The sequence below is a fragment of the Anolis sagrei genome, chromosome 1 (assembly GCF_037176765.1).
Source record: "Anolis sagrei isolate rAnoSag1 chromosome 1, rAnoSag1.mat, whole genome shotgun sequence".
NCBI lineage: Eukaryota > Metazoa > Chordata > Lepidosauria > Squamata > Dactyloidae > Anolis > Anolis sagrei.
The window spans coordinates 315,397,587-315,413,693 of NC_090021.1; the positions used below are offsets into that span (position 1 = coordinate 315,397,587).

General features: G+C 41.5%; 1 protein-coding gene across 2 annotated transcripts in view; it reads right to left on the reverse strand.

Annotated features, from left to right (window-relative positions):
• CCDC88C (coiled-coil domain containing 88C) overlaps positions 1-16,107 on the reverse strand; it is a 126,918-nt gene that overhangs the window by 23,283 nt on the left and 87,528 nt on the right. For both annotated transcript variants that reach the window (XM_060756674.2, XM_060756682.2), the window contains exons 11-15: positions 11,788-11,934; positions 10,365-10,509; positions 9,121-9,302; positions 3,350-3,487; positions 390-1,460 (exon numbers count right to left, since the gene is read on the reverse strand). In XM_060756674.2, the coding sequence (XP_060612657.2) occupies positions 390-1,460; positions 3,350-3,487; positions 9,121-9,302; positions 10,365-10,509; positions 11,788-11,934 (1,683 nt within the window). The remainder of the gene's footprint in view (positions 1-389; positions 1,461-3,349; positions 3,488-9,120; positions 9,303-10,364; positions 10,510-11,787; positions 11,935-16,107) is intronic.

Consider the following 16,107-nt stretch of genomic DNA (forward strand, 5'->3'; position numbering starts at 1 on the left):
ACCTACATATAATGTTCATGTAAGACAAGCACAGTTGACTTATTCAGTTGAAGATTTGTGTGTATCTTGGTTTAATAATGTTAAATAGAATGGTTCAAATGGCTTTAATGTGCAAATATTATCTTTGCAGAGTATGTATGGCTCTGCTGTTCTTTGTGCATGAATCTACAATTAGCCGGGGACGTATGACTCCCATTTTATGGATAAGAAATCAAGAAGGTAGGTACTAAGACAGTGGCTTTCATATGACTCTATGAGTTCATGACTACTGAAAGAATGCTGGTCATTGGTTGTGTGTGTGTGTTACACATATACATACTGAAAGGAACACTCATGACTGATAAAGGGCAGCACTCTTCATGCAAACATACTATCATGACTTTATTCACCTCTCTCAATGTTGATAGTGTTCTCTTATCGATGGTAACTTGCTTTAGGAGATCTTTATTGTCCTTTTCAAATTCTTTCATCTTATTTGATGAGTCTTTGAACCTAGAGAGTTCTCTCTCTAGTATTCTGTTTTCCTTCTCCATTGCTGTCAATTTGACAGTGTTGTCATCCAAACTTGCATCTTTCAGCTCTACCTGCTGCCAAAGCCTTTTTGCCTCTCGCTCCAGAATTTTCTTGTCTTTATCTAACTGGGACACTTCTTGCTCCAACAGTTTCTTCTCCTTTTCCAGGCATTCCATCCTCTTATTTGAGATCCTGAACTCCTCTAAATTTTTCTGAAGAGTTTGATTTTCACTCTCAGCACCTTGGAGCTCTTTCTCCAACTGCTGGATTTTCCTGCCATTGTTCTCTAGAATCTGCTGGAGCCTTTGGTTCTCCGCATTCACACTCTGGTAACTCAACTCCAGCCTTTCCGATTTCTTGATCAAAACTTTTAACATCTCTACATTTTTCTGAAGCTCTTCCTTTTCCCTTTCCAGTTCTTTATTTTCTGCTTCTATCTGGACTATTTTTGCACTAGTAAATTTCATTGTCTCTACCATTCGCCTAAGTTCCAGGTTCTCTTCATCTAGCTTCTTGTTGTCCTTCTCTAAGGTTTCCAATCGGACAGAAACATTGTGTAAGGTATCTAAAGATTTTTTCAGCTTTCTGTTCTCTATTTCCAAATCACAATTTTCTTGTTCCAGAACCTCTGCTTTCTCTGCAGTAATTTTCATGGCGGCAACCTTTTTGGTGAGTTGCTCATTCTCTCTCTCCAACTGATGAAGTTCTTTATCCATTTCTTCAACTCTCTCTACTTTTTCCTTCACTTGCTCAAAGTCCTTCTGTAGTCGCTTCTTCTCAAATTCCAGCTTGCTGAGTTTACTGCTAGTCTCTGTAACTGCTTCATGGAGTACTTTGTTTTCCATTTCAATGTCTTTTACTCTTGCCTCACTACTGACTTGAGACCTCTGCCTCAAAGATAAAACCACTTGATTGAGATGATCAGTTTCTTTTTCTAGATCTTTTATCTACAATTGGAAGAAAAAATAAGGCAGCCCATTAAATATAATGAATCTCCATGTATTTCAGCAGTCACCATGCAAGGATCTGCATTGGAAAAGTACACTACCTTCAAGATAAAACTGCACCATGTCTCCTTTTCCACCTTCTGCAGAACGTACCTCCCCATTTCACCTCCCATCTACAACTATTTAGTGACCAATGAGCATTGGAGAAGCATCTGGCTATGTCCCTGTACTTAAGTATAGAATTACACCTCCTTCAAGACCTACAAAGGGCCCCAGGAAGTCCTAGAGAGTGCCTCTGTCATTCTGTGTCAGGCTATAGGGACATAACCAGAAGCTTCTCTGATGCTCTGTGCTCTCTTTTAGACAATACATGGCCATATTGGGAAGGTGAAGGTGCAGGAAGTAGGTGGGTCTTAAGGTGGTGAGGAATGTTGCAAGTAGTGGATGTCTCCTTCCACAATAACTATAAAAAGGACACATGTCTCTAACAGAATAGCAAACACAGTAAAATAAAATTTAGGTCCGATACAGGACATGTAGAGTAATGAGTTCCATCGTAGCAAGATATACATCAAATAAAAGGTACTGTCCTTGGGTCTATGACTTTGGTGCTCCATTATGTTTGGTCTCAAACAATTAACAGACAGATCAAAGCTAATCTACACCTTCGTGAGACAATTACTCTAGAACAAACACTTAGGCCTAAAGTATTACAGAGTTGTTAGTGCCAGTCACTAACTGTGTCAGGACACGCGCTCAACCCAGGATTAAAGCTGGGGATGTGATCTGATTAAACCAGTAGATGGCTCTCTACACTGAGACAAATTTCTGTGTGAGATGCTCCCTCAAATCACTCACAGAAGCAATTTTCACATAACCTCAATAAAATATAATCTGAAACATGCTTGCTTCTTATTCTGGCCACTATTCATGACCAAAACATGTCACTGGAGTTGTTTATTTCAGTATAGTTAGAATTTTGGTTTTACCATATCACAAAGAATTACTGTATAGAGTCTGAAAATTTACTTTTTGTATTACAACTTCTGGAAATGTCCAGCCAGCAAGCTCACTAGATGGTACAGGATTACAAATAGTAAAATAACTACAAACTATTTCAGGGAAAGGTTATTTCATTAAAGTAGCATACAATTTTATTGGCTGAAATCATAGATTCATAGTTTTGGAAAAGACCTTTTAGGCCATCCAGTCCAACCCCCTGCCAAGAAGCAGGAAAATCACATTCAAAGCACCCTCGACAGATGGCCATCCAACCTCTGTTTGAAAGCCTCTACCACACTCTGGGGCAGAGAGTTCCACTGCTGAACAGCTCTCACAGTTAGGAAGTTCTTCCTCATGTTCAGGTGGAATCTCCCTTCCTGTAGTTTGAAGCCACTGTTCTACGTCCTAGTCTCCATGGCAGAAGAAAACAAGTGTGCTTCCTCCTCCCTATGACTTCCCCTCACATATTTATATATGGCCATCATGTTTCCTCTATACATGGCTAGGAGAGCAGCTACTTTTAAAGCTGCTCTCCTAGTTTTCAGTCAGGATTCTTCCTTCATTCTAGCTAGATCATGATATCAATGTTTCAAGTTTCAAGATTAACAATAAATTGAATAAATGGTTCATACTGAGTTGAAACATCTACACTTTTGAAAAAACCCTTAACCCTATGATAGAGGACATGTTTGACATCTAGCAAGTCTGAGGTTCACTTCGAGCATCTCCAGCTAGAATGAGAAAAAGCCCTGCTCAATTCTTGGATTTATTTTTCAGCTGGAATAGTTTTCCATGTCCCTTTCCATTTGTAAATCAATAAATAAGGTTTTCTTTACAACCGACCAAATACACTTCTGGGATTACATCTGTGAAGATTCTCTTTTCACCTGTCTTTCTTTGTCCGCCTTCAAGGTCTCCATCATGCCCTGAAGCTCCTCCTTCTCTTTTAGGAGTTCCTCGCTTAAAGTCTCCAAGTCTTGGTTACTTTGTCTCTCTTTTTCAATCTGGTTCTGTAGTTTCTCAATCTGCATGGAAAAAATTATCACAATGCATTACATACAAATCTAAACAAATACTGATCACATATAAAGGAAATAGTGAAAAAAGAGATACTTTTAAAATTACCCATTCACCAATACGTCTGCCAAAGCAATATAACATAATTGCGCTTGCATGCTTTGAAGTAGACAATGGGCAGCGGCTGGAATCTCACCCAGTTATCAGGCCAGTGATGGGTGGAGACAAACCATTAACAATGAATCCTAATATTTTGTAAACTGATGCTTTGCTGAGCCTGTATTTGACATCTTTGCAGCTAAAGAGACATGTGCTGTGGGCAACACACCAGGAACAATTCCCCTAATTGTACCATCATGCTGGCCAAAATGTTCGAGAGAACTCAAAAGCTCTTGCTTCACTAATCCCACAATATTTTAGTTTAGTTTCATGAAGGTAAGAGGAAACTGTTGTTTTCCATTCAGTAACAGGAATTCGGTATGATACTAGGTTTGAAGATAGATTTCAATTCATTGTGATTATAGATAAGATTTATCACTAATGAAAGTGCATAATTCTTTTAGCCTAGCGTTTCTCAACCAGGGACTCAGGACTCCTGGGAGGGTTGTGAGGGGTGTCAGAAGAGTCACTAAAGATCATCAGAAAACACAGTATTTTCTGTTGGTCATGGGGGATTTGTGTGGGAAGTTTGGTCTAATTCTATTATTGGTGGGCTCAGTTCAGAATGCTCTTTGATTGTAGGTGAACTATAAATCCCAGCAACTACAACTCCAAATGCCAAGGTCTATTCCCCAAACTCCACCGGTGTTTACATTTGGGCTTATTGAGTATTCATGCCAAGTTTGGATCCATCATTGCTTGAGTCCACAGTGCTCTCTGAATGTAGGTGAACTACAATTCCAAAACGCAAGGTCAATGCCCACCAAACCCTTCCAGTATTTTCTATTGGCCATGGGAGTTCTGTGTGGGAAGTTTGGCTCAATTCCATCATTGGTGGAATTCAGAATGCTCTTTGATTGCAGGTGAACTATAAATCCCAAAAAACGACAACTCCCAAATGACAAAATCAATCCCCTCCCAACCTTGCCACAGTATTAAAATTTGGGCGTATTGGGTATTTGTGCCAAATTTGGCCCTGTGAATGAAAATACATCCTGCATATCAGATATTTACCTTACAATTCATAACAGTAGCAACATAACAGTAGTACAGTTATGAAATAGCAACAAAAATAATGTTATGGTTGGGAGTCACCACAACATGAGGAACTATATTAAGGGGTCACAGCATTAGGAAAGTTGGGAATCACTGTCTTAGCCCAACATAGAATCCAAATTAGATACCATTCATACAATTAGCATATGCAAGGAACCTCATCAAAATAGGGATTTTTTTTTCGTGTCAGGAGCGACTTGAGAAACTGCAAATAGGGACTGAAGTGCTAGAAAACAGGGTAGCTTTAGCCCCTCCTGTGAATCTAGTCTTGGTTGGAGCCTCTGTGATATTTTATTTGCATGAAAGATCTCATCTTTACTTTAATAGTATTTTACCCTCCTTCCAAAAGCCTAGAACGGGACTAGGGTGGTTGTTGGGAACAGGCTGAGGTTAAAGTCCTTCATTTCAATGCTTACTTTCCAATACAAATTAGACTTTCTGTGCCTGAAAACTTCCTTTTAAAAAACTGCCCAGAGTTCCTAATTGCAGAACGGTCATTCATTCTTGCATCTAGTTCAACCCTAAGAAAAGAGATTCCACCAGATCTCATGGCAACACATTCAGTAAAATTAATTGTGCTGTTTTGGCCCTGAATCAAATTTCATGCAATGTCGTAAGTTCCGGAATTAGTTTATTGGGAAAGTAAATGTATTCTTTTTTGCTGAATCTGATTTCATGATAATTTAGAAGAAACAATGCATACTTCAGTGAAGGTTGTCAGTTATGTCTTCAGTCTATCCAAGATTACTATAATATACCATAAACTGTGAAAATGCATCACGAATAAGCTCTATGGTATATCTGATGGGTATATCAGAGTAATATTTAGCTGATACACTACCAGGTGGCCCAGAAATAAAATGGAAAGAACAAAATTGGATATGATGGTGTATGTGTGTGCTGTGTGTGGCATTCAAAGTGTGACGCCTCACCTAAAAATGCACAAAAGAATATCCAAAGCAGTGCTTAGAGCCCAAGTGAGCTTACTTGAATTCTTATGTACAAAACAACCTAACTGGAGAGCTTACAATACTTGTCCAATTTAGCCCTTATTTCTGAATGAACTGACCACACATCCAAATGCTGCTAGACTGCCAAGACTAACTGGGAAACATTTGCCTGTGTCTGGAAAACAAATGGCTGACTGCTAGCATACTGCAAGCACATAATAGCCCACAACAGACAAAGTGCTTCCATCCATCCAAGAGGGAGACAAAACCACTTAACATTTAGAAGTCTCACAGCAACACTCTTCATAGGTCCCCAAGGAGATGTTGGCTAGAAGCTAAAACATCAGTCCTTTGTGGCAATAACTACTATTCCCAAGAGACCAAAATGAAATGAGAATGTCTCTTTAATCTGCAAGACTCCTTTTAATACATTTGGGAGGAAAAATGAATACAATTTAACTCTATACCAGAGCTGTACATAATAATATGATTAGGAATAAGGTAAATTAAAATAATCAGGAACTTTTAACAAAGACTATTTAGTGAACATTGTCTGCCCCAGGATTTCCTAAGCTGTAAATGTGTAGGTATTAATCAAACCTAGAAATCAACCAAGGTTTTTTTGTTTTACTTGGATAAAAGTAAATAATGCTGACATAAAGAGAGACCCCACTGGTCTATTTTGTCCTGTACTATTTAGTGTGGGCATGAACACTACCATTCCTTGTAATATGGATCTTGTCTATTTCATTACTGGTCACTGGTTTTGCTGAGTTTTGTTCTGGTTTGCTGAGTTTTGTTCAATGCTGCTGTTTTATATTTTTGTGTTTTAATTAATTGTGTTATTATCTGGTTATTGTTCTGCTTTTAAGTCTTGTGGTCATTTTGATCCATATGTAAGCCATCCCGAGTCCCTTTGGGGAGATGGTGGAGGGGTATAAGAATAAAGTTGTTGCTGTTGTTGTTGCTGTTGTTGTTATCTTACCCTGTTCACAACAGCACAGAACTATTGGGGAAAATAAAATATTCTAGCACAATCACGGGCAAATTTTGGCCCTCCAGCTGTTTTGGACTTCAACTCCTACAATTCCCAACAGCCAAATTGTTGACGTCCAAAACACCTGGACAGTCAAAGTTTGCCCACACCCACACTTGTTCTAGCATATATACACATTGTATTGTGGCAGAAATATGTTCTAAACTTATTTGCAAATATAGACTGTCTGTTTAACATGTTATACATTTAATGAAATAGACTCCGAAGTGTATTTTCTAGTCTATGAGACATAGCAACAATCTGATGCTTTCATTTCTATATAAATTTAAGGCACAGGCTCATAAAAAGTCCATTCAGTCCAGAGGTAATGACTAGAATGTGTGGAAGTTTGCATAAGACTTGATGTTGGACACCTCCTCTTTCTTTCTCTAGCATAGTAACAAGGACAAAACAAGAAGTATCTGCTTTCAAAACACCCTTAGTTTATTATTTTTATGCATTTTCACTAACTCTAAAGTAACTCCCAATTCTACTGAGATGAATATAAGGGGCTACTATAGTTAGAACATGGTTTTATTTGGTTGTGCTATGACGACGTATCTGATCTTTTAAATCTGCAACACACTTTCTGGATGCATTTACTTCTGGATACCTTAAGCCAGCACGTCAATGACTTAAATCAAGACATAGTTTTCTTAGATCTACAGAGACACTCGCTGGAACACCCCAGCAAGCGAGAGTCCAAAAGTGGCAGGCCCAAACCCAGCACCTCAATTCATGGGTGATACCAGATGAGAGACTCCCCCCTGGGCACTCAGAAGACTGGGCGACTTGGAAGGCGCTGAACAGACTGTGCTCTGGCACCACGAGATGCAGAGCCAATCTTAAGAAATGGGGCTACAGGGTGGAATCCTCGGCATGCGAGTGCGGAGAAGAACAAACCACTGACCACCTGCTGCAATGCACCCTGAGCCCTGCCACATGCACGATGGAGGACCTTCTTACGGCAATCCCAGAGGCACTCCAAGTGGCCAGATACTGGTCAAAGGACATTTAACCAAATACCAAATTTACAAAATCTGTGTGGTTTTCTTTCTTTCTTTCTTTTTCTTTTTCTTTTTAATTTCTGTGTTTGTTTTGCTCTGTTAGAATTGTAATACAATGGTTGCTGATGACACGATAAATAAATAAATAAAATAAATAACCTTAAGCCCTGTAATTTTGTATGTATTGTCTGAAGGAACCATCCTCAAACACAAGTTTTCATTTTCTTTAGGAGCAAACAAGTGAGTAGGCAAAAAGACAAAACACTCCAAACAGACTGAATTGCATGAGCAGCCTATTACATATATTTACTACATTACTATAATATAAAGGTAACATAGCAACCAGCCAACTGGGCAGATGCAGTGACCATATTAAAGCATCCTCTGGTTTATTCTTGGTTAGCAGATACATATTGTCCCAAGGTGCTTATTTGTAATTTTAATTTTACTAGTTGTAAACCACAAAGCCAGAAGCAGTAAATTTTGCTCACCCTTCTGATGATTACACAGTGTTTTTCACCTTATCACAGGCACACCAAGCAACTTGGCTGTTCTAATGCATATTTTTTGCAGCCCATTTTCTTTAGGCTCTCGAAGTGAGGTGAAGTGGCACCTCACTGAGTAAAAAATGAGTACTTTATTTCCTAATTATTTCAATAGTAGCAAATGGAAGTAAATGGAAATTCAAAGTGCTGAATACTGCAGATACTAAGTATGATCTTGCCCAAATGTTGTTCTCCAAATTTGGTACATAACGCAAAACTGGACAAGAGCTACTGGACTCTAGCAAGAGCTACAATGACTATCTTGTTTCATTTACAAGGAGACAGAAGGGAAAACACACAAAATCTATCACTAATGCAAATACGTAGCCTAACACCCAGTGAAGTAATGGACATGATGTAGTAGAATTAGGGTCAAAACCTCAGTGAGTCAATAAATTCACCAAGTGACCTCAGTTTATTTGTTCATCATCTGACATGCCTCACAGGGCTGTTGTGAGAATGCAGGGGGAAGGAAAGGACTATGTAGACTGCAGGACTCTGGGACTCCATGTCTACAGAACAAAGGTCTACACCAACATCACAGCGGCTTGACAGACTTTTCTTTTCCTTCACTTTGCAGCCTTCAGACCCATTTTAAAGATTGCCATCTGTCCATACCAAAGGGTACATTGAGGAGCGCAGTGGGATTAATTCCCTACAAGTTACACATATGGAAGCTCTTCCATTGGTGAAGCTATTCCACTGTATTCTAGCTACAGTCTGATATATGAAACATTTTATTAGTTGTAAACCACGAAATCAATAGCAAGAAATGTGTACATTACATGTACATTAAGGAAACGTGTACATTAGCCAGAAGCAAAATCTCAGATAAGGGTAAACTTCCAAGCAGGTCCTGAAGAACTCAACTCAAATTTTGTTACTCACCTTTTGTCCAAGCTGTTGATTCTCATTTTGCAGTTCCACAAATTTAATACTATTCTCTTCAGTTGTTACCGAAGCATCCCTGAGATCTTGGATGATATTCTGCAAGCTCTGGTTATCCTTCTCAAGCTTCAAAATGCGACTTGATGCACATTCGTTCAGTTCAAAGACAAAAGACTTCCTTGCTGTTTAAATACAACATTGAGAACATCAAGTTCGAGGATTTGTGTAAGTGGAACTCCACTTCCAGGATTATAAAGCAATTCCTTAACCAGTGTAAATCAAGGTATTTCTTTTGTACTTCAACAGATCTGCTGAACTAAGTACCATCCTCTTGAAAAAATAAGGAAACAAAAACAACTCGCCCAACTATCCTCAACTACAAGCTACACCACTTGTTTGAAGAATTGTATTTATTCTCATTTGCAAACTTCATTTTGACTCAAATATCTATGTTCGTATGTTGAAATTAAAATTAGTAGCTGGTCCTGGCTCCCGTAGCAAGTAGGATGATAAATCTGACCTAGATTTTAGTCCAGACTTCAGAGGAGCTATTCAAAATGTGAAGTATTGTTTGATGTGAGTTTCATGTTACTAAAGGGATACACTGACTTTCCTCAGTATTGGTGCTGATGACTTCCTCTGTTTCCTTACTGTGATTTTTAGAAGAGTCGGCATTATGTATACATCAGTTCACTAGGTCACCACCATATTAAAAAAGTGAAAAGCTCTGGAGATAAACAGAATATGCATTCTCCGCATTTAAGTCTGAATTCTTCACCTAAAACTATCTGCTTTATAAATCATGCACAAAAGGTTTGTGCCTGGCTACCTACAAAACTGCAAGCCCTTTTCTGAGGACATAAGCCAAATGAGATTCATCATTGAGAAAAAGATTCCAATTAATAAATAATTACTGTAGTAGTTTCAGCATTGGACTACATCTCTGGAGACCAGGATTTGAATCCCTGTATGGAAACCCACTGGGTGACCTTGGGCAAGTCATATTCTCTCAACCTGAGGTATGTGCAAAATCGAACCTCCTCTGAGACCTAAAACAAATCTACGATAAGTTCACTTTACAGCAATCATATGTCTGAAACAACTTGAAGGTACACAACAACAACATGTTTATTATAGAAACCTTTTTATATTGTTGTTGTGGGGGTTTTTTGCAAGTAAAAAAATCAAACTGACCAGAGAAGTGGCGTTATTCTAAGAATGACAAACCACTCGGTGTCACTTACTGTCTGAGAGATCGGTGCTCTTTGACAGCTGCTCCAGTTCTCTGCCCAAGTGAACTGACTCATTCATGCTTTGTTTCTGTGCAATCTCCAGCACCATATTCTCTTCCAGCAGCTCTTCAATTCTCTTTTTGTCTGTATCTCTGTCCTAAGGTGGTGACATGCAAAATGGGAAAGCTGGTTTATTATTCATTAAGGACCTAAATGTAGCTCACAAGATACCTCAGGGAAAGACAATGGTGTTTAAACTATCAAGGTTACCAACCCAAAACAAGTTTGATGCTTTGCCCTAAATAATTAGAGTTTAAGCTTACATTTTTTGTTGAAATAGAATTTTTAGAAAATTGTATTTAACTTCTGCATTTCAAACAAAAAGATAATCCATCTAGAACAGTGTTTCTCAACCTTCCTAATGCTGCGACTCCTTAATACAGTTCCTCATGTTCTGGTGACCCCTAACCATAAAATTATTTTCATTGCTACTTCATAACTGTTATTTTGCTACTGTTATGAATTGTAATGTAAATATCCGATATGCAGGATGTATTTTCATTCGCTGGATGATATTTGGCACAAATACCCGATACATCCGAATCTGAATACTGGTGGGGTTGGGGAGGATTGATTTTGTCATTTGAGAGTCGTAGCTTCTGGGATTTATAGTTCAGCTACAATCAAAGAGCAACTCCACCAATGATGGAATTGAACCAAACTCCCACACAGAATTCCCATGACCAATAGAAAATACTGGAAGGGTTTGGTAAGCATTGACCTTGAGTTTTGGTGTTGTAGTTTACCTACCTCCAGAGAGCACTGTGGACTCAACAATGATGGATCTAAACCAAATTTGGTATGAATACTCATTATGGCCAAATGTGAACACTGGTGGAGTTTGGGGAAAATAGACCTTGACATTTGGGAATTGTAGTTTCTGGGATTTTTAGTTCACCTACAATCAAAGAGTATTCTGAACTCCACCAATGATAGAATTAGGCCAAACTTCCCACACAGAACCCCCATGACCAACAGAAAACATGTGTTTTCTGATGGTCTTTGGTGACCTCTCTGACACCCCCTCATGACCCCCCCCCAGGGGTCCCAACTCCCATGTTGAGAAACACTGATCTAGAAAGAACAAAACTTGATAGATGAGGAAAATCTCATAGGTGAAAGAAATCTTACCCTAGTATCAACTTATTAACAAATCTCAGCCTTTGAATTTCTGTATAATATACAGGAATAAGATACACACAAATTAACTTGTCTGCTATCAGTACTCTAGATTTTTGGACTGAAGTTCCCATAAATTCTTGACCATGCTAGTTGGGTTCCAAAGAGAGCTTATCTTCTGCTAAGGCATAACAGGAGTTATTCCGCCACCTTAATATATAATCAATCCCCATTGATTAAAGACACCAAACCATACCAGTTCTATGTCGTGAAGTTTTGATTTCAGCTGCAAGTTTTCTTTTTCAAGTTCATGTAACTTGTCACCACGGGCTCTTGAAATCATCAACTGTTCTTCTAGCATTGTCTTGGTTTCAATTAATATGATATTGTCTTCCCTAAGTTCCTTCAGATTTAAAAATGTATAAAAATCAAGGTGAGTACATTATAGTTTCAAATACCTTTTCAGTATCTAACAGTTTAATATTAGATTAATATAAACAGCACACTTAGTAGGTCACCAAAATACGGCATTTTTGAAGTGGAACTTGCATTAAGACAAATAACACACCTTGCAGGGCAATGAGTTAGCAAAGTGATTGTTTTAAAGCTACAACTGGGCAGGAAACAGCATGCTAATGACAACTGGCAACCTTGATAAGAATGGAAGAATATCAACACCCCCCTCCCTTTTTCCTATGAGAAAAATTAAGACAATACAATGAGGAAGGGAAGGAATTTGCTGCTTGTTTTTCCTCCTGAAATTTATATTCTCCTCCCCACAGGCTTACAGTATATTTTCAAGGTCAGGCTGAGTTTAGAGCATCTCAACTGAACACTCTGCTATGGAGAAATAGTTGTCCCACATAATGCCTGAAGAATATATTCGTTTTATCTTCACAGTACAGTTTTATATCAATGTGTTTGGAAGCAAGCCACAACTAGTCTAGTGGACCTTACTCAGGTCCTCACCAAGCCACAAAACTCAGTAGATAATGGGTTTCTTTAGCTATCTTACAGGGTGAGAGATGGAGAGCTAAAGATGGTGTCTTTAGTTCAGTGAACAAAAGACTGAGCATAAACATTATTGGGGATTGGATTAGACAATGACCTGTTAGGATCACAACCCATTGGGGTATGGATTATGACAGGTATGGGTAAACCCAGGCCCGGGGACCAGATACAAACCCTTCTCTCTCACCATCCTATCCTTCCTCATCTCTCTTACCATCCTATCCTTCCTTCCCTCCTTCTTTCTTTCTCCCTCCCTCCCTCGTTTTCTTCCTGTCTCCCATGAAAAACACTAATGGCTCCCCAAAACAGCAGAGCAAAGGACCCAGTCCTTTGGATTCTGGCCATCAAGTATCCCAGGATTAGAGTTTTAGCATTGTTTCTTATAGCATTAAGGAGATGAAGTCTTAAATAGTACATATTAGTGGACCAGTAGGTTTTGCTGTGATGGGACAAACTTCAGAGAGCCTTCCAAGAGAATAGGGAATAAGGAGAACGGAAACCTAAGGTTCACTGAAAGCCCACTCACATCATGGAAAGTTATGGTTTATTGTGCTGTTCAAAACAGTCCAATGTACGCTTTTACTCTCAAGTGTTCTTTGTTTGCATAACTAATGTTGCATGGTTACAGAGGCATTAAGGTAGTACACACCATGCCAAGTGTTTGACCAACCATTTCAAGCATTATCTCAACCACAGCGATCAAGCAAAAGGTTAAGCAGTGCCAAAATGGCAGCAAAAAAGATAAATAAATAAAAAATCACTACTTTTTTGAACAGCTAAACTTGCTGACCTCACTACCTCTGAGGATGCTTGCCATAGATGCAGGCAAAACGTCAGGAGAAATTTATTTATTTATTTATTTGATGCACTTATTAACCGCCATTCTCAGCCCATTAGGGCGACTCATGGCGGTGTACAATACACATACAAGACAATTACAAAGAAGCCAACTTCAACAACATATAAACTATACAACAACTACATACTACACTAAAAATCCGCTTCGTCTCATAGTGGAATCATAACCAGGCTCATATTCCTTGTTCCGTTCCAGTCTTCTTTACCACATTGTCGTAGCACTTAATTAAATGCCCTCTCGAACAGCCATGTCTTAAGGCTTTTTCGAAAGGACAAGAGGGAGGGCGCCTGTCTGATGTCTGCAGGGAGAGTGTTCCACAGCCGGGGGGCCACCACCGAGAAGGCCCTCTCCCTCGTCCCCGCCAGCCGTGCCTGTGAGGCAGGCGGGATCGAGAGAAGGGCCTCCCCAGACGATCTCAAGGTCCTCGTGGGCTCGTAGGCCAAGATGCGGTCCGAAAGGTATTTTGGGCCGGAACCGTTTAGGGCTTTGTAGGCCAAAACCAGCACCTTGAATTGGGTCCGGTAGCAAATCGGCAGCCAGTGGAGCTGGGACAACAAGGGCGTTGTGTGCTCCCTGCCACCCGCTCCAGTTAGTAACATGGCTGCCGCGCGCTGAACCAGCTGAAGCTTCCGGGCCGTCTTCAAGGGCAGCCCCACGTAGAGAGTGTTGCAGTAGTCAAGGCGGGATGTGACAAGAGTGTGTACCACCGTGGCCAAGTCAGACTTCCCGAGATACGGGCGCAGCTGGCGCACGAGCCTGAGCTGTGCAAATGCTCCCCTGGTCACCGCTGAAACCTGGGGGTCCAGGCTCAACGATGAGTCCAGGGTCACACCCAAGCTGCGAACCTGCGCCTTCAAGGGGAGTGCGACCCCGTCCAGCACAGGCTGTAACCCTATACCCCGTTCGGCCTTGCGACTGACCAGGAGTACCTCTGTCTTGTCTGGATTTAATTTCAGTTTGTTCGCCCTCATCCAGACCGTTACAGCGGCCAGGCACCGGTTCAGGACCTCGACAGCCTCCTTAGTAGCAGGTGGAAAGGAGTGACAGAGTTGGACATCATCTGCGTACAGATGACACCGCACCCCGAAACTCCGGATGATCTCACCCAGCGGCTTCATGTAGATATTAAACAGCATGGGGGACAGTATGGAACCCTGTGGCACCCCACAAGTCAAAGGTTGTGGTACGGAACAGGAGTCCCCCAATAACACCTTCTGGGTGCGGCCCTCCAGAAATGACTGGAGCCACTGCAAAGCAGTGCCCCCAAGGCCCATTTCCGCAAGGCGCCCCAGAAGGATACCGTGGTCGACAGTATCGAAGGCCGCTGAGAGGTCCAGGAGCACCAACAGGGACACACTCCCCCTGTCTAGCTCCCGGCGCAGATCATCCACTAAGGCGACCAAGACCGTCTCGGTACCATGTCCCGGTCTGAAACCAGACTGTGCCGGATCCAGATAATCCGTGTCTCTCAAGAATACCTGGAGTTGTGAGGCCACCACGCTTTCCATGACTTTGCCCAAGAAGGGGAGATTGGAAACAGGCCAAAAGTTGTCCAATTTAGTGGGGTCCAGTGATGGTTTCTTCAACAGCGGCTTTATGATAGCCTGTTTTAGGCTCGCTGGAATCTTGCCTTCCCGAAGGGAGGCATTCACCACCACTGTTACCCACTCAGCCAATCCCCCTCTGGCCTCCCTCAGAAGCCAGGATGGGCAGGGGTCTAGGATGGACGTGGTGGGCCTCATTCCTCCAAGTATCATGTCCACATCCTCGGGTTTCACAAACTGAAAAGAATCCATCAAAATGGGACAAGCAGGTGCTCTTGTTACATCCTCGGAGACTGCATTTAACGCAGCGTCCAGCCCAGAACGGATCAAGGCGACTTTGTCTGCAAAGAACCGAGCAAATGCTTCACAGCGCGCGACCGGATTGTCAGGGCTCCCACCCTGCAGTGGTGGGAGTTAAAAGACCTCTGACAATCCGAAACAACTCCGCCGGACGGTTCTTTGCAGACGCAATAGTGGTCGCAAAGAAAGTTTTCTTTGCGGCCTTTATTGCCGCGGCATATGCCCTAAGAAAGGACACAAACCGTGCTCGATTTGACTCGTTCGGATCCGAACGCCACACGCGCTCTAGTTCCCTCTTCCTTCGCTTCATCACTGCCAGCTCCTCAGTAAACCAAGGGGCTGGTTTAGCTCGGCTACTTGAGAGGGGACATTCCGGAGCAATCATGTCAATAGCCCTGGCCATCTCCCCATTCCAGAGAGCCACCAAGGCTTCGACATGGTCACCTACCGAGGTGGCGGGAAAATCCCCAAGAGCCTTCAGGAATCCATTCGGATCCATCAGCCTCCTGGGGCGGACCATCTTAATAGGTCCTCCACCTTTGCAGAGGTTAGGGGGCGCAGTGAGCCTAAATCTAATCAGGAAGTGGTCGGTCCATGGCAACGGAGAGATGGACAACTCCTCCACACCGCCACCCTGTTCCCATCCCTGGCAGAAAACCAAATCCAATGTGTGTCCAGCGCAGTGGGTGGGGCCAGATATTTGTTGGGACAGCCCCATGGTTGCCATGGCAGACATGAAGTCCTGAGCCGCACCTGTGAGGGTCGCCTCGGCATGGACGTTGAAGTCTCCCAGCACAAGGAGCTGTTGAGACTCCAACGCCTCTAGAACATGGCCCTATAGCCCGAAAAAACCCACAAGAAC